We start from the raw sequence: 27355 nt of genomic DNA, 5'->3' as shown, positions 1-27355 counted from the left end.
ATCTTTGCAGGGGATTTCTTCCTATTATTGTTATCCTTGCTGTATAATGAAGTTTTTATAATAATAGAATTGCGTGAGTTTGCCGCCTTGAGTTATTTATAAAAATAATAAAGGTGAGATATAAACAAATAGATAAAATTCTAACCCTAACAAATAATTTTAATGTATAGTACTGCAATGACTAAATTAATGTGTATTAGTTGCTATATTTCTTAGCATTTTAATTATATACTATATGATGTGTGTGTGTGTGTGTGTGTGTGTGTGTGTGTGTGTTTATTTATTTATTTAACTCTTTCTTTCCTGCTTTTATTCGTCCCAGCTTCTGCCCACCTAGCAGTTCTAAAGCACGTAAAAATGCAAGTAGAAAAATAGGGACCACTACGGTGGGAAGGTAACAGCGTTCCGTGCGCCTTTGGCGTCTAGTCATGCCGGCCACATGACCACGGAGACGTCCTCGGACAAGCGCTGGCTCTTCGGCTATGAAACGGAGATGAGCACCGGCCCCTAGAGTTGGAAACGACTAGCACGCATGTGCGGGGGAACCTTTACCTTTACCTTTACCTTCCTGCTTTGGCCTGACTCAAGGCTTATCCACAGGATATAGTCAACTTATGACAGCTCATTATTTGTGTAAATTATTCAAATTGCTAATAAAGAATTTGGGAGGCTGAGATATTCATTTCGAACTTCTTATGTTCTCATCAGTCAGTCATACCCTTTATCTGAAATTCGAATTTATATATATATAAAATTTCTGTTCTTCATTTATTGTGGCTATATTATTATTTTATTGTTGTCATTGTTCGATTATTGCTCATTGGTTATTTATGTGTATGTACACGTACAGTATAGGTCAGATTATTCATTATGTATTGAAAGCAAAGTATATTAATATCCATCACATTCGTCCGCCTCCCGACTTCCTGTGATATTCAAGCCAGGAACTACAACTCCCGTGAGCCAGCGCGCCTGAGAGAGGCGTCACTTCCGTAAAGAATTGCCTTTACGCGATTGGCTGACTTACAGCCCATTTCTCCATTCCCATTGGCTGCCAGACGACCCGTCCTGGGCTGGAAAGGGGAGGGGAGGCGGCTTTGCAATTCCTGGTTTGCATCGAATTGAAGCGCTTTGCAACCAGTTGGGAGCGGAGTGGCGGGCAGAAATTCACTTTTGCGGTGGGGGCAATGCGGGGTAGAAGCAGAACCCATAATGCGCGGCTGATTGCGCATGCTGAGATTTTCTGCTTAAACTGCAATCATCCGGACGGGCGCTAGATAGCGTAGCGGTAGAGAGTCGGGGTTTATTGCATTGCGTTGCTCCTTCTAGTGATTCCCTGGCATTTTGCAGCACTGGGTATCCGTAACGGTGGGGCGCCAGCTTGGAGAAGGTGGCTGCAGAGGAACTACTAGACCCTAAAGTAGAAAAAAGGTATCAAAATATAAAAATAGACAAATAAATCCATAACGCTGTAATAAAGCTTAAAGTTTAGTATAAGTTTAGCTTACCTTTTAACTTTAGTGTAAACTTGTAAGCTGGGTTGGTTTTGTGGTGAGAGAGAAAAAGAAGAAAGAGAAAGAAAGAAAGAAAGAAAGAAAGAAAAAGAAAGAAAGAAAGAAAGAAAGAGAAAGAAAGAGAAAGAAAGAAAAAAGATTCCTACGTTTTCCCCCTTCTTTCCTATTAAAAAATATTCTCCACAGGGATTCTTCATCAGCCAGAATATTTTTCAAAAGCAGACTTCAGAATACCTAAAACTTGGGGGAAGGGGAGGGAAGGAAAGGGAGAAAGTAAAGGAAGCAAGAAAGAAAGAGAGAAAGAAAGAAGGAAGGAAAGAGAGAGAAAAAGAAAGAAAAGAAGATTCCTGCGTTTCCCCCTTTTTTCCTATTAAAAATATATTCTCCCCAGGGATTCCAGTTTTATCAGCCGGAACATTTTTTCAAAAGCAGACTTCAGAATACCTAAAACTTGGGAGAAGGGGAGGGGAGTGAAGGGGGAAAGGAAAGGAAAAGAAAGGAAAAGAAGAAAGGGAGGGAAGGAAAGGAAGAAAAGAAATAAAGACTTTTTATTAGTCCTTATTTATTTCAAGCTTAGGGTGATGATCCTGGCTACTTTTGCATGTATAATTTGATTTGGGCACTCTCTGGCTCTGGACACTCTGTGTGTGTAAAAAATTAAGTTTTAAGAAGAGACTGGACAGCCCCTTGTCTGAAATGGTTGTGGGGTCTCCTGCTTGGATGGTCTCGGCTCAGTTTGTATTTTACTTCTTGCTTCTCTCTCCAACTACTAGATGTTTGGGTCCCGTTGTGCACGCTTGGTTCTTCGGAGTTGTTCTTCTCTTCCATCCACAAAAACTAGTGTGGCCGCCAGACAGCTCCAAATCCGAGAGGCATTGGAGGTCCAAGATCCAACTGGGTGTGATGTTAAAATTCAGGTAGGTGGGAAGAGCAGAATTGCTATATATATATTTTTTATTTATTAGACTTTGATTTCACTCTTGTTACTTGATAAGAAAGTCAAGGCAGCAAACGTGTCTAATGCTCCTTTGTCCACCTGTTTCCCCACAACGACAGCCCTGTGAGGTGGGTTGGGCTGAGAGAGAGGGACTGGCCCAAAGTCACCCGGCTGGCTTTCATGGCTAAGGCGGGACCAGAACTCACTGTCTCCTGGAGATTGGCCCAAAGTCACCCAGCCGGCTTTCATGCCTAAGGCGGGACTAGAACTCACCGTCTCCTGGTGATTGGCCCAAAGTTACCCAGCTGGCTTTTGTGCCTAAGGCGGGACCAGAACTCACCGTCTCCTGGTGATTGGCCCAAACTCACCCAGATGGCTTTCGTGCCTAAGGCTTCCCAATAGGGAAGCTGGATTTGCTTAATGATCACCTGATTCACTTAACCGGTAATCGCATGACCCTGGGATGCTGCAATTGTCATAAATGCAGCCTAATTTTGATCATGTAATTGTAGGGATGCTGCCATGGTCATAAGCATGAGGACAGGTCATAAGTCACTGTTTTCAGTGCCATTGTAATTTTGAATGGTCGTTAAACAGCAAATGGTTGTAAATCAAGGACTAACTGTATAAGCATAGTGTGTGATGAGGTTATGGTGGTCTTTCTTTCTTACTATTTTCTTTCTTATTTTCTTTGTACCTGCCTACCTACCTACCTATCTACCTACCTATATCTATCTATCTATCTATCTATCTATCTATCTATCTATCTATCTATCTATCTATCACCTATATGTCTATATCTGTTTATATATTATCTACCTTTCATCTGTCATCTAATCATCATTATCTTGTAGAAATATAAAAGCTTTTTGGATTAAAATTTGGTGGAACATTCAAAAGATTTTTAAGAGAAAGATAAATTTTACTCCACAATTATTTTTATTGGGTGTCATTACAGATTGTGATACTAAAGAAATTAATTTGATGTTGAATTTGATAACAGCTGCGAGGTTATTGGTAGGGCAATATTGGAAGAAGGACTGTCTGCCTACTATAGAGGACGCTTAAAGTGTCAAATTAGCAGAAATGGCTAAGATTTCTGCTTACTTGAAGGATCATTCACAAGAAAGATACATTTCGGTTTGGAGAAGATGGATAGATTATACTCTGAAAAAATATGGGACTAAAAAGTTCCATTTAGCTTATGAGTAAATTTTAGATTGTTATAATTTAAATAACTTTTTTTTCCTTATTTTTTTTATATATAAGTTGGATATTTTTAGAGTGTTTGTAATCATGTTATAGGCAGGTTAAAGTGTATTATGTATTTGCTTATTTATATAGTCGCTCAATGTTAATTAGATTATGATTACTATATATTTGTAACCCTGTAATCAGCTTTAGGAAGTGGGGGAGGGGGAGGGGGGTTTAGGGGGGGTTGGGATGGGATAACATTGTAACTTTTATAAAACTTTTCAATTAAAAAAAATCATTATCTGTCATCTATTTCTCATCAATCAATCTATACCTGTCTACCTGTCATCTATCATCCATCTAATCATCATTATCTTTCATTATCTATCTATCTATATTTATCTGTCTATATCTATTATCTATCTCTACCTATCATCTATCTTCTATCTAATCATTATCTTTCTATCTAATCATCTATCCTCTATATCATTATCAATCTATCATCTATCTATATCAATCATCTATCAATCATCTATCAATCTATTTATTTATTTATCGGCTGCCCATCTTAACCACCAGGTAATTCTGGGCAACTTACAAGATTAAAAAATAAAACTATATAAAAGAACGCTACAAAACTATAAAAAATATTTTTCTGTTATAGAGCTCTGTCTAACTCCATCTTTGGCTAGAGATAAATTAACTCCTGTTTTCTTCCCCGTCCAGGGCTGGGTCCGTTCCGTCCGGTCTCAGAAAGGAATTTTGTTTCTCCATGTCAGTGATGGCTCCTCGTTGGAGCATCTCCAGGTGGTGGCAGATCCATGTTTGGAGCCCAGGTTGTTTCATCCTCTCTGGCTAGCTGGATGGGGCTGAGGGGTGGGGCTACACTACTTTAGGCCTCGTAAGGAGGTTGCTTTCAAAGCATCACAAAATAACAGAGTTGGAAGGGACCTTAGAGGTCTTCTAGTCCAGCCCCCTGCTCAAGCAGCAAACCCTGTATCAGTGATGGAGCACCCACAACTTCTGGAGGGAAGCCGTTCCATTGATTAATTGCATCTGAGGCCAGGATATATACCAGGTAGAAGATCATTAAAGAGGGATCCGACCTAAAAATAAGGAGAAATTTCCTGACAGTGAGAACAGTCACTGGAGGTTTTTAAGAAGAGACTGGACAGCCATTTATCCGAAAAGACATAGGTTCTCCTGCTTGGGCAGGGGGTTGGACTAGAAGACCTCCAAGGTCCCTTCCAACTCTTACTCTGTTTATGTGAAAAAGGATGGAAAGGGGCAAAAAGGAATGACAAAAGATAGTTCATTAAAAGGGCTGGTGAATATATTCCTGGCTTTAGAATGGCTCTTTCTAAAGCTGGAGTACTAAAGTTATGACCTTCGCTTGCTAGAGCAAATCAAGGAGGCCATTTGTAAGCCTCTCTTGACGAAAAGGGCACGATTGCTAAAAGATAAATCTTGTCTCCTTTGAGAAGGCAGTGTTGTGATTCAGGGTCAGCCTGTGGGTTCGGCAGTTGGGTCAGACGACTCAGAGGAGGAGGAGGGGGGTGTTGAAGAGCTTGCTGATGATGGCTTTGAGGCTCTGCAGAGCCCTCAGCCAGGCCCCTCCCACCTGGTGGAGACCCAGCTGTGTGAGCCTGACAGCGTGGATGAAGATGACCCACAGCTGGCCCTGTTCAAGGACGCCTGACGCAGGAGGCAGTCAATCAGGAGTAAACAGAGGAAGGCAATGGGGCACCTCGGAAGGAGGCAGAGAGAAGCCACGCCCTGAGCTGTATTTAAGGGGAATGTGTGGGAGGGCTGGTTTGCTGAAGGCAACCGCTTGGATAGTTCCTGTTTCATAGCTCCTGTTTCATGGTTGGTGTCTTGTCTTGCTCTGTTTTATGTGAATAAATTTGGCAGGCTTTATTCCAGCCTCTTGCCGTTTGTAAAAGGGTTGTCCCTGCCTTTTCTGCAGGGCCGGTAGCAGGCTGGTACAGAACAGGCAGCCACTTCGCTGGGCAAGGGGACCACTCTGGATAGGATCTGTTTTGATTTTCAGCAAAAGCTTTTGTGTCTGTATTTTATTTGACAAGCTGTTGGTGTGGTTTAGAGGCCATTAAGAGTCATGTGGGTCTACAGCAGCCTGCCTGGCTGGGGAATTCTGGGAGTTGAAGTTCACAGCTCTTAAAGTTGCCGGGCTTAAGAGGGTAAAGTGGCTTTGCCTGAATCCAGGCACCATTTTCCCATTTCTTTGCAGCTTCCAAATCCTAAAGAGATTGAGTAGAAGTAGTTCTCAGTTTACAACAGCTCATTTAGTGACCGTTAGAACAGCACTAAAAAAAAATGTCGCTTACAACCATTTTTCACACGTACCAACGTTGCAGCATTCCCCCGTGGTCGCATGATCAAAATTCAGACGCTGGGCAACTCACTCGTATTTACAACGGTTGCAGTGTCCCGGTATCAGGTGACACACACACACACCCCTTTTGCGACCTTCTGACAAGCAAAGTCAACGGGAGAAGCCAGATTTCTTTGATGACTGTACGATTCGTTTTAACAACTGCAGCGATTCACTTAACAACGATAGCAGGAAAGGTCGTAAAATGGGGCAGAATTCACAACGAATGCCTCGCTTAGTAACAGAAAGTTTGGGTTCAGTTTTTGTAAGTCAAGGACTACCTGTAGTGGCATTTTAAGCCATTTATTGTAGTGAATCAGTCAATCAGAATAGAGCTGGAAGGGACCCTGGAGGTCTTCTAGTCCAGCCCCCTGCTCAAGCAGGAGACCCTATGCCATTTCAGACAAATGGCTGTCCAGTCTCTTCTTAAAACCTTCCAGTCATGGAGCACCCACAACTTCTGGAGGCAAATCTTTCAGAATAAGAGTATAACTGAGTTAGTAGGAACCTTAGAGGTCTTCTAGTCCAACCCCCTGCTCCACTGATTAAATTCTTCTCACTGTTAGGAAATTCCTCCTTAATTCTAGACTGTCAGAGCATGCACAGTCTTATTGCACTGAGATAACCCGGGAATAAACACAGTAAACAGTGGTCTATATTAAATGGTAGATTATCTTACACTATCTACAATATCATACACCAGGAACAATATACATGCACGTGGTAATACAGCAAACTCCAACACACAGCAGTTACAGCAGGAAACGGATGAGAGAGAAACAGTCCAGCAAAAGCCTTCCCTTTTATACTCAGGCTCTTAAAGGGATACAGACCCTGCTGAGTCATTCCTATCATTGCATCATCCACCTTACGTTACATTACATTATTACATAAGCTGTTTAGCTATTAAATCATTACCTTGACATCTCGCTGATTAGTTTCCATCCGTTGCTTCTTGTCCTGCCTTCTGGTGCTTTAGAAAATAAGTTGACCCCCACCGCCCCCCTCTTCCTTGTGGCAGCCTCTCAAAAGTTGCAGCAGTGCCACTCCCGTTTTGAAAAGAGAGAGAGAGAGAGAGAGAGAGAAAGGACTGGGGAGTTGTGCACGTTGAGCTGAAATTTTGTCGGTGACCTCCAACCCCACACTGATTCGAAGTCCTTCTATCGAGGTTTTTGCCGTAAAACTCTTTCTGGTTTCATTCCAGGACGCTGACTTTTGGCAGTTCCGTGGAAGTGCAAGGGAAGCTGGTGAAAAGTCCGCACAAGGGACAAAGGGTGGAGCTGGCGGCAGAGAATATACGTGTGGTGGGACCTTGTGACGTTTTGGTAAGGGAATTATTTTCCAATGCTGGGACTGTGTTTTGTTGTTGCTTTTTTTGCTGCAAGCTTTTCTGCAAAAGAATTCCATTCCAAGCTCACAATACTGTAGGGCTTCTCCTGGAGTAAAGATAATTTATTGTTCGTTTATCTGCATCCTACCTTTCTTGTTTTTACAAAGAACTCCAAAGCTGTGAATATGCCTAATATTCCTTCCTCCTCCTATTTTCCCCACAACAACCCTGTGAGGTGGGTTGGTCTGAGAGAGAGGGACTGGCCCAAAGTCGCCCAGCTGGTTTTTGTGGCAAAGGAGTGACTAGAACAGGGGGGGGGGGTCTTCAAACCTGGCCCTTTTATGACTTGTGGACTTCAACTCCCAGAATTCCTCAGCCAGGCATGCTTGGCTGAGGTATTCTGGGAGTTGAAGTCCACAAGTCATAAAAGTCCACAAGTCATAAAAGAGCCAAGTTTGAAGACCCCTGGACTTAAAAGTCTCCTGGTGATTGGTTCAAAGTCACCCAATCAGCTTGCCTGCCTAAGCCAGGACCAGAACTCATAGGCACCTGGTGATTGGCCCAAAGTCACCCAGCCGGCTTTCATGCCAAAGGTGGGACTAGAATTCACAGGCTCCTGGTGATTGGCCCAAAGTCACCCAGCTGGCTTTCATGCCGAAGGTGGGACTAGAATTCACCGGCTCCTGGTGATTGGCCCAAAGTCACCCAGCCAGCTTTCAAGACTAAGGCCAAACTAGAACTCACAGTTTCCTGGTAATTGGCCCAAGTCAGCCAGCTGGATTTCATAGCTAAGTCGGGACTAGAATTCAGAGTCTCCTTCTTTCTAACTTAGTCCTTTAACCACTAGACCAAGCTGCCTCTATATTTTTTTTATATACTTTCTATATATTCTCCCTTCTTTAGGCTTTCCCTCTGAAATACAAAGTCCACCATTCTCTGGAATATCTCCGGGAGCTGCCTCACATCCGATGCCGAAGCAACGTGCTGGGTGCCCTCTTGAGGGTACGCAGTGAAGCCACTGCAGCAATCCACTCCTATTTCAAGGTAACTTCGGTCTTGGGAACTGCCTGCCACAGGATGTGGCGACCAGTTCATAGACGGAAGTGGCTGCTAACTGGGGCGGAGCCATAGACAGGCAGTCCTTGATTTATGACCACAATTGAGCCTAAACTTTCTGTTGCTAAGCAAGACATTTATTGAGTCCCCCCCCCATTTTACGACCTTTCTTGCCACGGTTGTTAAGTCAATCACTGCAGTCGTTGAAGTTAGTAAAACGGTTGTTAAAGTGAATCTGGATTTCCCCCCTTGACTTTGCTTGTTAGAAGGTCGCAAAAGGGGATCGCGTGACCTCCCCCCACCCCCCCAGGACACTGCAAACGTCATAAATACGAGCCAGTTAACAAGCATCTGAATTTTGATCACATGACCATGGGGATGCTGCAACGGTCCTAAGTGTGAAAAATGGTCATAAGTCGCTTAATGACTGCGGTGTTCGCTTAACGACCACATTTACTTAAAACTGTGGTTATTCACTTAACGACCGCTGCAAAAAAAGGTTGTAAAACCAGGTTGGTCATTTGCGTGACCTACTTCACAGCTGTCACAACTTATGACTATAATGGCCGGCTTCGTTATGATGGTAAATCAAGGGCGACCTATGGAATCTTACACTCGTGTGTTACTTAGTTAAGTGTATTTTATGTTATATATTCTTCATTCTTCAAATCCTTTGGCCACCTAATGAGAAGGAAGGACTCACTGGAGAAGAGCCTAATGCTGGGAAAGATTGAGGGCAAGAGAAGAAGGGGACGACAGAGAATGAGGTGGCTGGATGGAGTCACTGAAGCGGTAGGCGTGAGCTTAAATGGACTCCAAGAAGATGGTAGAGCAAGGCTTTTCAACCTTTTCATCCATTGTACCACTTTTAGCATATGGCAACATCCGGGTACCACCAGTCACCTAGCAAGGTGTCAAAAACTTGATGACCAAAGGTAAAAAGTGATGAAGTACAGGTAGTCCTCAACTTACAACATTTCGCTTAGTGACTGTTCGAAGTTACAATGGCACTGAAAAAAGTGCCCCCCAAGCCACAGCTGAGCAAGACACCTGCCCGCCCGCCCGGTGGCGCTCTTCCTCCTGTCCGAGTTTTTCATTGTTGTGAGCATTTCTGTTGAGGATTGGCAGCGGGGGTGGGGTGGGGGGTGTTTGGTTTTTATTCCCCCCCCCCCGTCTGTTGGGTGGTTGCAGCAGGTTTTGGTCACTTCACTTGACCCTGGGACACAGTTACCGTCATAAATATGAATCAGTTGCCAAGCATCTGAATGTAAATCACAAGACCCTGGAGATGCTGCAACATTCCAGCTGATCGGCGCTTCTTCTGGGCTCAGCAGAAGCGCCAGGATCAGCACCGAGCTCCAGCTGGATCCTGGCGCTGATCCTGGCGCTTCCGCTGAGCCCTGACAGCCCTGCAGCTCCAGCCGTCTCTCGCTCGGGCTTGTGCGGTGCTGCCACCGGTTCAGCTGATTCCCCTCCCCCGCTACCACTTTTCTAGGATGGCCGCGTACCACCTGCCAGGTGCCAACGTACCACAGGTGGTATCCGTACCACTGGTTGAAAAGCCCTGTGGTAGAGGACGGGAAGGCCTGGAGGAACGTTGTCCATAAGGTCGCGATGGGTCGGACACGACTTCGCAGCTAACAACAAGATTCTTCATTCTCCGTCCTCCAGGTCATGGTTTTCCCAGAGGTGCTTTTTTCAAGAGGCAACTGGACTTCCTTTATTTTTCCTTGGAAGACGTTTCGCTTCTCCTCCAAGAAGCTTCCTCAGCTCTGATCTGGAGGACTGAGAATCTCCGTAGACATTTAGCAAGGCACTTTGGGAGGAACGCCCTCTAAATGGTGCATGTGAATGGATTTCCAGAAAACATTTGCAGACTCCAGGAACTATTTGCTCTTCAGCTTGAGATGCAGACAACACAAACTCATCCCCAACAGCCTGTGTGCCTGCCTTCAAGGGACCCAGGGCAGAAAAATATCCTGCAGCCAAGAAGGCTCCACCCCCATTTGCACCACTCAGGTGACCCTGAGAACACAGGTAAACCTCCAGGTGGCCTCAACGACTCACTTAAAAGGAGGCAAATGACCAGCGGTCTGTAAGGAGTATAAATCCTTCCATTCCCCCACCCTCCAGTCAGAGCTGAAGAAGCTTCTGGGATGAGAAGCGAAACGTCTTCGAAGAAAAAACAAGCAAGTTCCAGTTGCCTCTTGAAAGGAGCCTTGGTGGAGCAGTGGGCTAATGCCTCCTTAAGTAACACCAGCTGCCTGCAATTAGTGCAGGTTCGAGTCCCACCAGGCTCCAGGTTGACTCAGCCTTCCATCCTTCCCAGGTAGGTAAAATGAGGACCCAGATTGTTGGGGGCAATAAGCTGACTTTGTAATAATGCCGCTTGGGGGGCCCCCAAAAGCCCTAATAAGCAGGCATATACATAGAATGAAGGCTACTGTTAAGCTTATAAGCCGCCCTGAGTCTTCGGAGAAGGGCGGGATATAAATGGGATTAAAATAAAATAAAATAAAATAAAAAAGCACCTTTGGGACAACCAGGACGGGAGAATCTCCAGAAACACTTAACCTTTTCCTTCCCATTCTAAGAGTTGATGTCCACATATCTTCAAGTTGCCGAGGTTGAGAAACTCTGCTCTAAATTATTTTTAAGCCAAACCTCCCTCTAGGTGGGCAGGATCCTGTGCGGCCCCAGCCTTGGGTCTGTGCTTTTATAATATGCCCCCTGTTCTTCCCTTTGAGTGGGACCCTCTTAAAATTAACCCAGTTGTGCATTTAAAACTATTCAGACACTGGACCACCAGGGGGCAGCATTTGTACGCCTTCAAGTTCTCCTTGCTGGAGAAATATTTTATTGGCTGCATGTTGTGGCTGTTTAAAATCCTTTCTAGCCAAACTGGACTTGTGTTATCCTTGGATCACCTTGCAAGGTAGTCCACAATACCGAAAGCCCGGTCACCCAGGGATCTGAACCCATCTCTTCTGACCTGAGGTAGATGACCTATGGTTTAATGAAAATAAGTGTGTGTAGGGGGGGAACACAAGAGCACGGTTCCAATTTTTGAAGAGATACTACAAAGGGGGTCGATCTATTCTTCCAAAACGCCCGAAGGCAGGACAAGAAGCAACGGATGGACACAAACCAAGGAGAGAAGCAACTTAGAACTAAGGAGGGATTTCCTGACAGTGAGAAGAATTAATCAGGCTTGCCTCCGGAAGTTGTGGGTGCTCCATCACCGGAGGTTTTTTAAGAAGTGACTGGACAACCATTTGCTTGAAATGGTATAAGGGTCTCCTGCTTGAGTAGGGGGTTGGACTAGAAGACACACACACACACACGCACACACACCCAAGGTCCCTCCCAACTCTGTTAATCTGTGTTCTCGGTTTTCACTGCCCTCAACCGGTTCTGCCATGAGTTCAAAGTGAGCATCACACGGGATGGTGTAAACCAGATCTGGGCATTTTACAGGCCTGTGGGTCACATCTGGCCTTTTGGCTGCCCCGGTCTGACCCATGGTGGTGGGTGACGGCAGTGGGCCAGGGGTGGCGAGAGTGGCCTTCCACAGCAGTTCCACTTTCTCATGTGGCCTCTTGGGAAAATTAATTGCCTCCCCCTGATTTAAGCTTATATCTCTGTTTCCACAGTTCTGCCTAGGTTGTTCCATCTTCTGCACGATGGTCTCCTGTTTGGAGATTGTATACATACATACATATATGAGCAAGAGATTGGACTAGATAGAAGACCTCCAAGGTCCCTTCCAACTGTTATTCTCTCCTCTTCCTCTTCCTTCCTCTCCTCTCTTTTCTTCTCTTCCTCTCCTCTCCTCTCTTCTCTTCACCTCCACCTCTTTCTGTATAGACCTTGTACAGTATAAAATCCCACATACAGTGTGTATGTCTGTGTATATAATATGTATATCTGTGTATATCTGTATATGTGTCTGTGTACATATATTTTTAAATTTACCAACAAAGAATTAAAGGGATACTAGCATAACTATTTCAAACTATTTAGCTATCATAAAGTAGCCATACCCTTGTGTGTGTGTGTATACATACGTACATACACACACACACATACATACACACACACATACACACACACACACACACACACATATACACATACATATATAAAAAAGGTAAAGGTTCCCCCGCACACGCCTGCTAGTCGTTTCCGACTCTAGGGGCCGGTGCTCATCTCCGTTTCAAAGCCGAAGAGCCAGCGCTTGTCCGAGGACGTCTCCGTGGTCATGTGGCCGGCATGACTAGACGCCAAAGGCGCATGGAACGCTGTTACCTTCCCACCGTAGTGGTCCCTATTTTTCTACTTGCATTTTTACCTGCTTTCGAACTGCTAGGTTGGTAGAAGCTGGGACGAGTAACAGGCGCTCCCTCTGCTACGCGGCACTCGGGATTTGACCCGCCAAACTGCCGACCTTCTGATCGACAAGCTCAGCATCCTGAGCCACTGCATCCCTACATACATACATACATACATACATACATATATATATATATACACACACATACATACATACGTGTGTGTGTGTATGTGTGCACACAACATATATATTTGCTGATGCTTTATTTAAACTTGCATTTGTGTCTGTCGGTATAATGTGATTTATTACAGTTAGGCCTACGACTTACAACAGTTTATTTAGCGACCATTCGCAGTTACACCGCTGAAAAAAGTGACACATGACCCTTTTTCACACTTGCGACCAAAATTCAGACGCTTGGCAACTGACTCACATTTATGACGGTTGCAGCATCCCGGGATCACGTGATCCCCGTCTGCGACTTTCTGACAAGCAAAGTCAATGGGGCAAAGCCGGATTCGCTTAACAACCTGAGGGATTCACTTATAAGTGTGGCAAGAAAGGTCGTAAAACGGGGCAAACTTCACTTCACAACGACGTCCCACATAGCAACGTAAATTCTGGGCTCCGTTGTGGTCGTGAGTCGGGGACTATCTGTACTCATGTATAGCAGTGGTGGCACGACCTCTGTAGATGCCCTACTACGCTCAATAAAAAGTAAATAAAAATTCATGCTTTCGTTCACATTTTTTTTTTGATGGAGCCTGGATTCTAATGAACAAGCCGTTGGTTCTATTTCAGATCAGCCATGAGCAGAATAACTGTTTCTTTCTATCCCTTTCCCACCTTTTAGGAGAACGGCTACACCCATATACACACCCCGATAATTACGTCCAACGACTGTGAGGGTGCTGGCGAAGTCTTCAGAGTTGAGGTAAAGGTCCGGATAACCTTAACCCCGACATTTTTGACTGAATCAATGCCCATCGCCAAAGTGCCCATTCTCTGGATACGTTTGGGATTCGGCTGCCATCGTTTCCCCATCCAGATTCATAGACTATTGGAGCTGGGAGGGTTCCCCCAGAGGTCATGTAGACCAGGGGCCTGCAACCTTGACAACTTTAAGACTTTGTGGACTTCAGCTCGCAGAATTCCTCAGCCAGGTCACTTAACAGCTGCGTTTGCTTATCAGCAGGAATTTGGGGGGTCAGTTGTGGCCGTAAGCCGAGGATTTACACCAGATGAGGGCACCAATATATCTACGGAGAGATTTTCTCAGTGGTTACACCCAGTTGCCCAAAGCACCTCCCTATCCATATCCATTTGTGAGCATTTCGTGCTACAGCAAAAATGTCTTTCTTAGATCCGCTGCTTTGGCTGCAGCATTGCCTTAACTCCTGCGATCTTGAAAAACCCAGTTAAAAAAATTAAGTGACTTGGATAAGATCTCTGCATTTAGCTTCACACACACACACACACCCCGCGCTAGTTTAGCTGACATTTTTCTTCCTGCTGTTTACTGGCTTGCCTGTTTCTGATCGAGTTGATTGCAAGCTGCATTGTTTAGGTGACCAAACAGCTCTTCTCTTACAGAATGGCAAACCTAAAATATTAATTAATAGCAGTATTCCAGTATCTCAAGGGCTGCCACAAGGAAGAGGGGCCCAGGTTGTTCACCAGAGGGAAGGATGAGAAACAATGGTTGGAAACTGATCTAGGAAAGAAGCAACCTGGAATTAAGGAGAAACTTCCCGACAGTCAGGACAATTAACCAGTGGAACAGCTTGCCACCAGAAATCATGGGCGCTCCATCACTGGAGGTTTTTAAGAAGAGACTAGACAGTCACTTGTCTGAGATGGTATAGGTTCTCCTGCTTGACCGGGGGGGGCTGGACTAGAAGACCTCCAAGGTCCCTCCCAGCTCTATTCTATTCTAATTTCTGCTTCAAGGAACTAGCAACTCGGACAAAAAGAATCAAGCAGCAAACAACAAACCAATCAAGGAACCGCCAAGAACACTGACATGGCAAAGCAGTATTGTAGGTAGTCCTTGACTTATCACCACAGTGGACCAACAAAATTTATGTTGCTCAGTGAGACATCTGTTAAGTGAGTTTTGCCCCATTTCATGACTCATATTTATTTACGCTTGGCAACTGACTCGTATTTACGATGGTTGCAGTGTCCCGGGGTCACGTGATCCCCTTTTGCCACCTTATAATAATAGAGCTGGAAGGCACCTTGAAGGTCTTCTAGTCCAGCCCCCTGCTCAAGCAGGAGAACCTACCGTATATACCATTTCAGACCAGCCCTTTCCTGCCCCGTTTGTTAAGTGGAATCATCGCAGTTGTTTAGTTAATAACACAGTTGTTAAGTGAATCTGGCTTCCCCATTGACTTTGCTTGTCAGAAGGTTGCAAAATGGAGATCACGTGACAAACCACCCCACCCTCCGGGACACTGCAACCATCATAAATGTGAACCAGTTGCCAAGCTTCGGAATATTGATCATGTGACCACGGGGATGCTGCAACGGCCTTAAAATGGTCATAAGACACTTTTTTAAAAAAATATTTTTATTTATTTTATTTTATTTTATTTTATTAGATTTATATACCGCCCTTTCCCGAAGGACTCAGGGCGGTTTACAGGGTATTTAAAACAAGAAATACAAAAGTTAAAAACAATTAAAAAAATTACATCAATCCCTGAAAAAAAGTAAAAACCCCAATTAAAATTAAAATTAAAATTCTCAGCCTGGGCCAGAGAGCTCGAAGAGCCAGGTCTTCAGGTCCCGGCGGAATGAACGGAGGTCAGGGGCAGTCCTGAGCTCCACGGGCAGCTGGTTCCAGAGGGCAGGCGCACCCACTGAGAAGGTTCTCCCCCTGGGTGTTATCCGCCGGCAATCTAACCAGCGGCACCCTGAGAAGACCCTCCCTGTGGGAGCGCACTGGACGAATGCCATTGTTTTAAGTTGAGGACTACTTGTATACGAACAGAGAACAACCTTCACAAAGGCATTGCTTTTTTGTTGTTAGCTGCGAAGTCGTATCCGACCCATCGCGACCCCATGGACAACGTTCCTCCAGGCCTTCCTGTCCTCTACCATCTTCTGGAGTCCATTTAGGCTCAAACGTACTGCTTCAGTGACTCCATCCAGCCACCTCGTTCTCTGTCGTCCCCTTCTTCTCTTGCCCTCAACCTTTCCCAGCATGAGGCTCTTCTCCAGTGAGTCCTTCCTTCTCCTTAGGTGGCCAAAGTATTTGAGTTTCCGCTTCAGGATCTGGCCTTCTAAAGAACAGTCGGGGTTGATCTCCTCTAGGACCGACCGGTTTGATCGCCTTGCAGTCCAAGGGACTCGCAGGAGTCTTCTCCAGCACCATAGTTCAAAGGCCTCCATTCTTTGGCGCTCAGCCTTTCTTATGGTCCAACTTTCACAGCCATAGCTAAGCAAAAGGCATTGCTTAGCGACTGAAAATTCCAGGCCCAATTGTCACAAGTTGAGCCGTCCCCGAGGGAAACCAGCCTAATTTTTAAACCATGGTTTTAAGTCTGCCTTTTGAAATAACTTAAGAATGATCTTAAATATTTTGGAATGCTATGACATGCACCTAGGAAAGCAGATGGTGCTAATATTCCTAGACCAGGGGTAGGCAACCTCGGCTCTTTTATGACTCATGGACTTCAACTCCCAGAATTCCTGAGTCAGCTGACTCAGGAATTCTGGGAGTTGAAGTCCATGAGTCATAAAAGAGCCGAGGTTGCCTACTCCTGTCCTAAATGCACCGAAGGCTTTTGATAACATAAACTGGCAATTTATGATTCAATAACTAAACAAAATGGATTTCGGAGAAAACCTTACAAATATAATTAAAACAATTTATCATAGACAAAGAGCTAAAGTAATCGTAAATGGAAACTTTACAGAAAACGTTAATATTAAAGAAGGCACGATAAGGGTGTCCATTATCCCCATTATTATTTATATTAACATTGGAAGCACTGAATTGAAATATTAGGCAAGACTCAGAAATTAAAGGACTGGAGATAAAAAAGATGAAAAATATAAACTACAACCATTTGCAGATGACTTGGTCTTTGAGACAAGCCTCAAGCTTATGAAAAAGATAGAAGAATTTGGAGAAGTGGCAGGATTGAAAATATTTTTTTTTAGTTATCACTTTGGTCTTTTCTCTATTTAAAGACCAAAGTGATAACTAAAAACCTTACAGATAAACAAAAAAATCAATTGTCAGAAAAAAACAGACCTTCAAATAGTTAAGAAAATCAAATACTTGGGGATATATTTAACAGCAAGATGTGCAACAATAAAAGAAGACAACTACCGGTATGTAAAATTATTAAAACATTTAAAATTAAACCCGGAAAAATGGAAAAATCTACAACTTCAATGCTAGGGAGAAGAGCAACGGTGAAGATGAATATTTTACAAAAACTAGTCTTTTTATTTCAACGAATACCTATAAAACTGGGGGAAAATTTTTTTTTATGAATTAAATACATTAATTTTGAAATTTGGCAAGGAGAAAAAAAGCTAGAATTAGGATGGTTGAAAATGCTACAAGAAGCGAAAGAAAATGGAGGATTTGGCCTGCCAGATTGGGCTTTATGTTATCAAGCATCTGTATTAACTTGGTTAAAAGAAGGGACAACTCTGAGAGATAAAAGATTACTATACCTAGAGGGACATAACCTACAACTCGGATGGCATGCCTTCTTACGGTATGCTAATTTGTGTCCGTAAATTCAAGGACTACCTGTATTTAAGCAATTGCAGTTAAAATGTACTGTAGCTTAGGGGGCTGTGGCCACACAATTCTGTTGCTCCAGGGTTGCCAAACGTGTGTATCAGGGTTTGGATAACATGTGTGAGCCAAACTTGGCTTTTTTTTTGTGTGTGTGGTTTATTTAATGCTTCTCAAAATTGCCTGGCCCTCAGCTGAGGCCAGAAAGAGGGGATTGATAGAGATACAGGAATGTTTCAAAAGATCAAGGAACAACTATGAATCTGCGGGAAGATAATAGGAAAAGAAAGCAAACATCGTTCCCTCCCCACAGCTGTATTTCCAGGTGGGGTGTTAAAAGAAGCAAAAAAAAATAATAATCTGATTTTTCTTTGTTTCCTTGCTGTATTTGAAGGCAGCCCTTGGGTCTTGAAGCTTCCACCCGTGATTTTTGCAAGAAAATGATTTATTTATTTTTTGCAATCAGAGTTAGAAAACAAACTTTAAAAGGGGGGAGGGATCAGAAGGGATAGGCTTACAGCTGCAACCTTTTATCGCCTCCCAGATGTTTTCGTCCAGCTGTGAAACTTTTAGTCTCTTGCCAAATTGTCTATTAGCCTGCAATTTGCAATTTAATATCACATCTGATGTCTGTGAGCGCTGTCTGGCTTTTAGAAGGGATTTTAAATCTATAATTTGAGTTGTGTATAACTTTATTTATGGATTTGTTGAATTTATATAGCCATCCATCTCAATGGAGACCTTGGAGAGTAGCATAGATCGCCCTCAATCAATCAATCAATCAGGATAGATCTGGAAGGGACCTTGGAGGCCATCTAATCCAGCCCCTGCTCAGGCAGGAGACCCTGTACCATTTCAGACAGGTGGCTGTCCAGTCTCTTCTTAAAGACATCCAGTCATGGAGCACCCACAATTTCTGGTGGCAAGCTGTTCCACTGGTTAATTGTCCTCACTGTCAGGAAGTTTCTCCTTAATTCCAGGTTGCTTCTCTCCTTGATTAGTTTCCACCCATTGTTTCTTGTCTTGCCTTCTGGTGTTTTGGAAAATAGGTTGAAACCCACCCACCCCTTTCTTTGTGGCAGCCCCTCATTTAGCACCTGCCTCATACAGCAACCCTTTGCAGTTAAGACACTTATGAAAAAGGAATTTTGCGACCAGTTCTCAACATTATGACCTTCACAGATCTGCAGAGCAAAGGAGGATTGGAGTAAGACAGGGGTCTTCAAACTTGGCCCTTTTATGACTTGTGGACTTCAACTCCCAGAATTCCTCAGCCAGGCATGCTGGTTGAGGAATTCTGGGAGTTGAAGTCCACAAGTCATGATGGGGCCATAGTTCCCCCATGCTGGCTCAGGAATTCTGGGAGTTGAAGTCCACAAGTCATGAAGGGGCCAAAGTTTCCCCCATGCTGGCTCAGGAATTCTGGGAGTTGAAGTCCACAAGTCATGAAGGGGCCACAGTTCCCCATGCTGGCTGAGGAATTCTGGGAGTTGAAGTACACAAGTCAAGAAGGGGCCATAGTTCACCCATGCTGGCTGAGGAATTCTGGGAGTTGAAGTACACAAGTCATGAAGGGGCCAAAGTTTCCCCCATGCTGGCTGAGGAATTCTGGGAGTTGAAGTCCACAAGTCATGAAGGGGCCACAGTTCCCCATGCTGGCTGAGGAATTCTGGGAGTTGAAGTACACAAGTCAAGAAGGGGCCATAGTTCACCCATGCTGGCTCAGGAATTCTGGGAGTTGAAGTCCACAAGTCATGACGGGGCCAAAGTTTCCCCCATGCTGGCTGAGGAATTCTGGGAGTTGAAGTCCACAAGTCAGGAAGGGGCCATAGTTCCCCCATGCTGGCTGAGGAATTCTGGGAGTTGAAGTCCACAAGTCAGGAAGGGCCAAGTTTGAAGACCCTGGGAATGAGGCCATAAAGAAAGTCATTTTACAGCCACTTTCCTTAATGACTTAGTGGCTAGTCCCAATTGTGGTCGCTCAATGAGGACCATCTATATGGGCCTGAAGATGCTACATCAGGAGTGAGAAGGTTTGAGTTTAGGGCTCCCTCATCTTGGGGGGGATTTAAATCAGTAGTTATCCCTTAACTCACGCCACTTCATCCAGTTAATATTGGCAGGTCGAATTGGTGAAGGAGTGAGATTCAGGTAGTCCTCAACTCAACGACCACAATTGGGCCCCAAATTTCCATTGCTAAGCATGACAGTTATTAACTGAGTATTGCCCTGTTTTACGACCTTTCTTGCCACAGTTGTTAAGTGAATCACCGCTGCTGTTAGTCACACGGTTGTTAAGTGAATCTGGCTTCCCCATTGAACTTGCGCGTCAGATGGTCGAAAAAGGGGATCGCGTGACCCCAGGGCACTGCAACCGTCATAAGTACTTGCCAGTTGCCAAGGCTCCGAATTTTGATCATGTGACCGTGGGGACGCTGCAGTGGTCGTAAGTGTGAAAACTGGTCCTAGCTCACTTTTTCCAGTGCCGCTGTAATTTCGAATGGTCACTAAATGAATGACTACCATGTGCTCCAGGAAGAAAAGCAGGATATAAATCTAACCAAGTTAAATAAGTAAACCTTGTTCTCCAACCTGATCCTCTAAAAAAATGTGTTGGGACTTCAATTTCCAGAAAGTCCCAGCCAATCAGCACCTCCAGAATTCCAGGAGTTTGAACTTTTTAACGTAGAATTATGATTGATTATATGCTATCAAGTTATTTTTGACTCACTGAAACCTTTAAATTCAGGATAATATTTGCTTTATCCTGACATGGAAAACCTTTATCCTTCAGTGGTTGTTGAATTGCATGTTGTGCTACTGGACTGGTTGGCTGAGTAACTCTGGGCCAATCGCCAGGAGACACTGGATTCTAGTCCCGCCTTAGGAATGAAAGCCAGCTGGGTGACTTCGGCCCAGTCACCAGGTGATTGTGAGTTCTAGTCCCACCTCAGGCATGAAAACCAGCTGGACAACTTTGGACCAATCACCAGCAGACTCTGAATTCTAGTCCCGCCTTAGGCATGAAAGCCAGCTGGGTGACTTTGGGCCAATCACCAGGTGATTGTGAGTTCTAGTCCCACCTCAGGCATGAAACCAGCTGGACAACTTTGGACCAATCACCAGCAGACTCTGAATTCTAGTCCCGCCTTAGGCATGAAAGCCAGCTGGGTGACTTCGGGCCAATCACCAGGTGATTGTGAGTTCTAGTCCCACCTTAGGCATAAAAGCCGGCTGGGCAACTTTGGACCAATCACCAGAAGACTCTGAATTCTAGTCCCGCCTTAGGCATGAAAGCCAGCTGGGTGACTTCGGGCCAATCACCAGGTGATTGTGAGTTCTAGTCCCACCTTAGGCATAAAAGCCGGCTGGGCAACTTTGGACCAATCACCAGGAGACTCTGAATTCTAGTCCCGCCTTAGGCATTAAAGCCAACTGGGTGACTTCGGGCCAATCACCAGGAGATTGTGAATTCTAGTCCAGCCTTAGGCATGAAAGGTGGCTGGGTGACTTTGGGCCAATCACCAGGTGACTGTGAGTTCCAGTCCTGCCTTAGGCATGAAAGCCAGCTGGGCGACTTTGGGCCAGTCCCTCTCTCTCAGCCCAACCCACCTCACAGGGTTGTTGTTGTGGGAAAAATAAGAGGAGGAAGTTGTGCTGGATACGTTTGCTGAGTTATTTCTAAAAATAACAAAGGCAGGATACAAACAAATGCAATAGATATTTGGAAAATACCGATTCTCAGTCTCGGGGCTACATCCACCTGGCAGATCTGGGAAGATGTCCGATTAATAGGTTGACGCCTCGTTCAGGCCCGTAACCAAATCGAAACTGGTAATTTAGCTGGCTTTACAGCTTGCACGCTGCCCGTTCGGTTCTCCTTCGTTTGGATGCCAAATTTCGGATTCTTGTCATGTCTCTGCACGTATACAAGAGCCTTCTTGCTGTTTGTTCATCTGTTGCGTAGATGATGGCTTGGTTTTAGGGGCAGTAGGAAAACAAGGGCAATAAAATATTGGCAGGGTAAAACTCAGTTTTTGGTTGTTGTTTTTCTCCCCAGCGGTCGAAAACAGATGAACTTAATTTAGGAAAACCTGAACATGCTTAGCAGGTTTAATTTAATTGCTCCTGGAGCAAAAATGAACCAGATTCCTCCCTTCCCCATCCTCTCCAGCCATGCCAAATGTCCTAAGGGTTGGATAGAAGCTTTTTTTTTTTTTTTTAAAAAAGAGCATTTTATTTCCAAAAAAAAAAGCCCTTTTGGGGCAGTTCCATTTGGCAGCCTCTTCCTTGTGACCTCGTCACTTCCAACCCTTTGTATAAAGAAGCGATTATCTTTGCAAAAAAATAAATAAAAATGATGCCGCCTTTGCTTACGTTTGGCACCGTTTGCTGGCCGAACAAGTTCAGCTGCTTGGAGGTGGGGGGGGAGGAAAAAGAGTTGGTTGAGGTGCTTCGGACTTTTTCAGCCTAGGGATAGTCCTCGATTTACGACCACAATAGAGAATAGAATCCCAGTCGCTAAGCAAGGCAGTGGTTTAAGTAAGTCACGCCTGATTTTAATGTCCTTTTTCGGTCATGGTTGTTAAGCGGATCACTGCAGCTCTTAAGTGGCCATTAAGTGAATCCAGCTTTCCCCCATTAACTTGGCCGGTCAGAAGCAGGTCGCAAAACAATGAAGTCGTGACCCTGGGATGCCACAATCGTTGTAAATACAAGCCAATTGCCAAGAGCTTGAATTTTGACCCCGTGACCGTGAGGAGGCTGCAACAGTCATAAGCGTGAGGACCAGTTGTAAGTCACTTTTTGCAGTCTTATTGTAACTTGGGATGTCACTAAATAAATGTAAATTGAGGATTACCAGTATTTCGAGTCACTTAACAGCCGTGTCACTTAGCAACCGAAGTTCCTGTCCCAAATGTGGTTGCAAGTTGGAGGTTTATCTCTGTGGTGCAAAAAAGGGAGAGATTTTGAAGTAATTCACCTCTCCCTTTTTATCCCTCTGCTCTACAGCATCAAATACACAGGTAGTCAGTCCTCAACTTACGACCACAGTTGAATCCCCAAATTTTATGTTGCTAAGTGAGATATTTGTTAAGTCAGTTTCGCCCCATTTTACGCAGCTGTTGAGTGAGCCATTGCAATTAATAAGTTCAAGACATAGTTGTTAGGTGAATGTGGCTGGCCCCCTTTGACTTTGCTTGTCCGAAGTTCGCAAAAGGGGGTCATGTAACCGTCATAAATATGAGCCACTTGCCAAGCATCTGAATTTTGATTACATGGCTGGGGATGCTGCAGTGGTTATCAGTGTGGAAAAAATGGTCGTAAGTCGCATTTTTCAATGCCGTTGTAACTTTGAATGGACACTAAACGAATAGTTGTAAGTAGAGGACCGCCTGTATAGCTACTTGGGAAGTGTCACGAAGACCTCAATTGGGTCTCCAATAGGATAGAATCCATAATTTATGTTTTCAGTTGGCTGACCTAGAGTAAGGGCCGTGATTCTTGACTTGATGGGAGACTTATGGAAAAGTTCTCATGTAGAGCAGAGGCCCCCAACCTTTTGGGCACCAGGGACCGGTGTCTTGGAGAGAGGTTTTTCCGTGGACCGGAGGGTGTGTGGTTTTGTGTGCTGCCTGCACCCCACGGATGGGGCTTTGCTTGTTTGTGCGGACCGGTGGCTGGCAAGCCGCGGCCCGGTACCAGTCCACGGCCCGGGGGTTGGAGACCCCCGGTCTAACAGAATGACAGGAGGGATAGGAAATAAAGAGGGCTAAATCAGAGAAGGTAACGCGGTAGGAGAACCAAGATTTTAGCTTCTTACGGGCTCCCCCATTTTTAACCCACTGGAGTTTTTCTTAAACCTCCCAGCCATAACTGGTCTCCCCCAGCTGAAGGCCGAATCTGCAGGTCTCCTCTTGAGAAAGACATGGCCCGTTTCTCATTGACGTGATCTAGGTCTCTCCCCTTTCCTTTCTCCATTCAAAGATGTCCTGGCCACGTAGAACAGAGGCCCCCAACCTTTGGGGCACCAGGGACCACCGTTTCCGTGGAGAGAGGTTTTTCCACGGACCGGAGGGGATGTGTGGTTTTGTGTGCTGCCTGCATCTCGTGGATGGGGCTTTGCTTGTGCGGACCGGTTGCTGGCATGCCGCGGACCGGGACCGGTCCACAGACCGGGGGTTGGGGACCCCTGATGTAGAGCAGTGATGAGAGTTGGTCTGCCTTGTAAATCCATAAGTCCTCGATTTACGATCACAACTGAGACAAGCATTTTCATTGTTAATCAGGGAAGTTGTTGAGTGTGTCACATCCAATTTTTTTGACCGTTTTCATCACTTAACAAGTGACTGGCTGCAGAACCATGCGGTCTTTAGGCAAATCTGGCTTTCCCGTTTCACTTTCATTTATTTGTATCCCCCTTTATTATTTTGACAAATAAATCAGGGAGGCAGATATACCTAACAGGCCTGCCTCCTCCTATTATCCTCATAACAGCAACCCTGTGAGGTGGCTGAGAGAGAGGGACTGGTCCAAAGTTAACCAGCCGGATTTCATGCCTAAGGTGAGACTAGAACTCATTGTCTCCTGGTGATTGGCCCAAAGTCACTCAGCTGGCTTTCATGCCTAAGGCGGGACTAGAACTCACCGTCTCCTGGTGATTGGCCCAAAGTCACTCAGCTGGCTTTCATGCCTAAGGCGGGACTAGAACTCACCGTCTCCTGGTGATTGACACAAAGTCACTCAGCTGGCTTTCATGCCTAAGGCGGGACTAGAACTCACCGTCTCCTGGTGATTGACACAAAGTCACTCAGCTGGCTTTCATGCCTAAGGCGGGACTAGAACTCACCATCTCCTAGTGATTGGCCCAAAGTCACTCAGCTGGCTTTCATGCCTAAGGCGGGACTAGAACTCAACATTTTCACAGAGATTGTCCCAAAGTCACCCAGCTGGTGGGACTACAACTCACCGTCTCCTGTTTTTTAGCCTGGTGCTTTAGCCACTAGACAAAAATGTCATTGCCAGAAAGCAGCTTGCAGTTTCCATTGTACAGACACCACTGTACTTAGTTTTGATTTGTATTCTACAACGTATTATTTGTATACAATAATAAAAGAATGAATTTGAGGAGAAATCATGCTTGATTATTCCAAATGATTGATTGATTTGTGAAATTTGCATGCTCCAAGGCTATTTTTTCCTGCCAGGCTTACTCTACGGATCTTTCTACAGAGCTGATGTGATTTTTGCACAGTCGTCGCTAGGATACACTGCTAAATTTATTTATTTTTATTACAATAAACTCCTTTGCAAGTCATCTGTTTTCAAAATACTCAGAGGGCTGATGTTTGGCTGCCTCTGGGGAGAGATTAACCCAATTTCAGAATGTATTAATTAATTTTCCTACTATTTAATTCCTGCAGCCTGCAAATGAAGAGAGAAAACCCAGAGAAGAAGACAATTTCTTCAATATTCCGGCATTTCTCACAGTCTCGGGACAGCTCCATTTGGAAGTCATGAGTGGGTATGGCTCACAGGAATTTAAGCATGATTTTAGTCTGTAGTACCGGTAGTCCTCATTTTATGACCACAATAATGGGCGTAAGTCACTTTTTTCAGTGCCCTTGTAACTTTGAACGGTCACTAAACGAGCTGTTGTAAGTCGAGGACCACCTGTGTACAGAGTTGCACGTGGCTTCTTTGTAAAGCTAGAAAGATGAGTTATAAATCAGATTTAGCTACCTTCCTTCTCTTTTTTGTTTTACCTCATGAATTACGCAGGTAAACCTCGACTTAGAACCACAATCAGGATCAGAATTTTCACTCTCTATCGTAAGATGGTTAAGTGGTAGTGTCTGATTTTGCAACCTTTTTTGCCACCTTGTTAGTTAAGGAAACCCCTGTCGCTAAGCGAATCTAGTTTCCTCCCTTGACTTTGTCAGAAACCGGCTGGGCATGGTTCAAATAGCGATCTTGTGACCCCAGGATGCCTCCGACTGTTGTAAATACATGCCAGTTTCCAAACCCCCAAATTCTGATCTGTGGAGAAGCTAATGATGGTCGTAAGTGGAAGGATGGTTGTAAGCCACGTTTTTTTGGCGCCGTTGTAATTTCCTGATTGTGGTTGTAACTCGAGGACTCCCTGTAATTCTTCCAAGATGGCGCTGGATAGATCCAAATAATAATTGATTAAAGCAAACAATCTTAATTTCACAACGAAGCAGGCCCCCTTGTTCAGAAGATGCTTCTCAGAAGACGTGGGTTCAAGGGGGGGAAGAGTTAAGAAGCCTTTGTGATAACCGTTTTCTTCTTATTTTACTCTTATCAAAGACCTTTAACTACCCCACTGCCTCACACGTTCGTGTGAGAGGATGAATAAACGCCAATCCAAAATATGCATGGGAACCACAACAGAATCCAAAATCTCCATTGCTAGGCGAAAAATTTTTTGGGAAAACCCAGTTTTGCCTGTTTTGTGACCCTTCTTGCCACCGTTAAGTGAATCGTGGCAGTTCTTAAGTTAGTAACACGGCTTCCCCCATTGACTTTGCTTATCAGAAGGTCGCAAAAGGGGATCACGTGACCCCAGGGACGCCGCAACCGTCGTAAGTACATGCCAGTTGCCAAGTGTCCAGATTTGGTCACCATGGGGATGCCGCAATGGTTACAAATGTGAACAATAGTCATAAATCCCTTTCTCCGAGGCTGTTGTAACTTTGAACAGTCACTAAACAAATGGCTGTAAATCGAGGACTACCTGTCTCCTAGAAACCGTTTCTCCCCCCCCCCTAAAATATTGTCCAGATCCACCTAACCGGCCTCTCTTTTATAATCCATTAAAGGTTGGGTTATCACTCTCCTTTGAAGATCTGGGAGTGGCATTCTGGCTCCAGAGAAGAAAGAATCCTGTCTAAATATCTCTATGTATAGCTGCTCTAAATTTAGTTTTGCATTTGATCTATTTAGAAAACCTCTTGTTCGTTTGGGTGTTTTTAAAAATAAAAAAGGAACACACTGTTGGAGAACAAAGTGTGAAGCCCTAAGCCAACATCCTGTGTAGAGGCCTGTTTGTTTATTCTACTGGGTGATGTGGTAAACAGGGCGAGATGACATCAGAATAGAGATTTTTTTTTGAACTCCGCCAGCATTTTAGCTGGATTATCTTACTGATTACTATACGGGGTCCTCGTCATAACAAACATCCATTTAGTGACTTCGAAGTTACAACAGCACTGTAAAGACTTGGGCGCTATCTAACAAAATGAAATCCAGTGGTGAAAAAAGTAAGGTTCTGCATTTAGGCAAGAAAAACCAAATGCACAGGTATAATATAAGTGGTACTTTGCTCAATAGTAGCAACCGTGAGAGGGATCTTGGAGTCCTAGTGGACAATCACTTAGATATGAGCCAGCCGTGTGCTGCAGCTGCCAAAAAAGCCAACACAGTGCTAGGCTGCATTAACATAGAGGGATAGAATCAAGATCACGTGAAGGGTTAATACCACTTTACAAGGCCTTGGTAAGGCCACACTTGGAATGCTGCATCCAGTTTTGGTCACCACGATGTAAAAAAGATGTTGAGACTCTAGAAAGAGTGCAGAGAAGAGCAACAAGGATGATCAGGGGACTGGAGGCTAAAACATATAAGGGACGGTTGCTGGAATTGGGAATGTCTAGTAGTTTAATAAAGAGAAGGACCAGGGGTGACATGATAGCAAGCGTTCCAGTATCTCAGGGGCTGCCCCAAAGAAGAGGGAGTCAAGCTATTCTCCAAAGCGCCTGAAGGCAGGACAAGAAGCAACAGATGGAAACTCATCAAAGACAGAAGCAACCT

The 27355-nt window shown here is 44.6% G+C and overlaps 1 protein-coding gene across 1 annotated transcript in view; it reads left to right on the top strand.

Annotated features, from left to right (window-relative positions):
* The first annotated feature begins 1021 nt into the window (after positions 1 to 1021).
* The window catches only part of LOC308668149 (asparaginyl-tRNA synthetase-like), a 60849-nt gene continuing 34515 nt past the window's right edge, over positions 1022 to 27355 (top strand). The window contains exons 1-7 of the mRNA XM_081327841.1: positions 1022 to 1431; positions 2288 to 2431; positions 4372 to 4481; positions 7242 to 7362; positions 8271 to 8411; positions 13610 to 13690; positions 24946 to 25046. Coding sequence (XP_081183967.1) covers positions 2288 to 2431; positions 4372 to 4481; positions 7242 to 7362; positions 8271 to 8411; positions 13610 to 13690; positions 24946 to 25046 — 698 coding nt within the window. The 5' untranslated portion in view covers positions 1022 to 1431. The remainder of the gene's footprint in view (positions 1432 to 2287; positions 2432 to 4371; positions 4482 to 7241; positions 7363 to 8270; positions 8412 to 13609; positions 13691 to 24945; positions 25047 to 27355) is intronic.

This window comes from Vipera berus (assembly GCF_964194415.1).
Source record: "Vipera berus genome assembly, chromosome: 4".
In the NCBI taxonomy this organism is placed as follows: Eukaryota; Metazoa; Chordata; class Lepidosauria; order Squamata; family Viperidae; genus Vipera; species Vipera berus.
The sequence above is the reverse complement of the archived record's forward strand: the minus strand, read 5'-3'. Positions and strand labels throughout refer to the sequence as shown.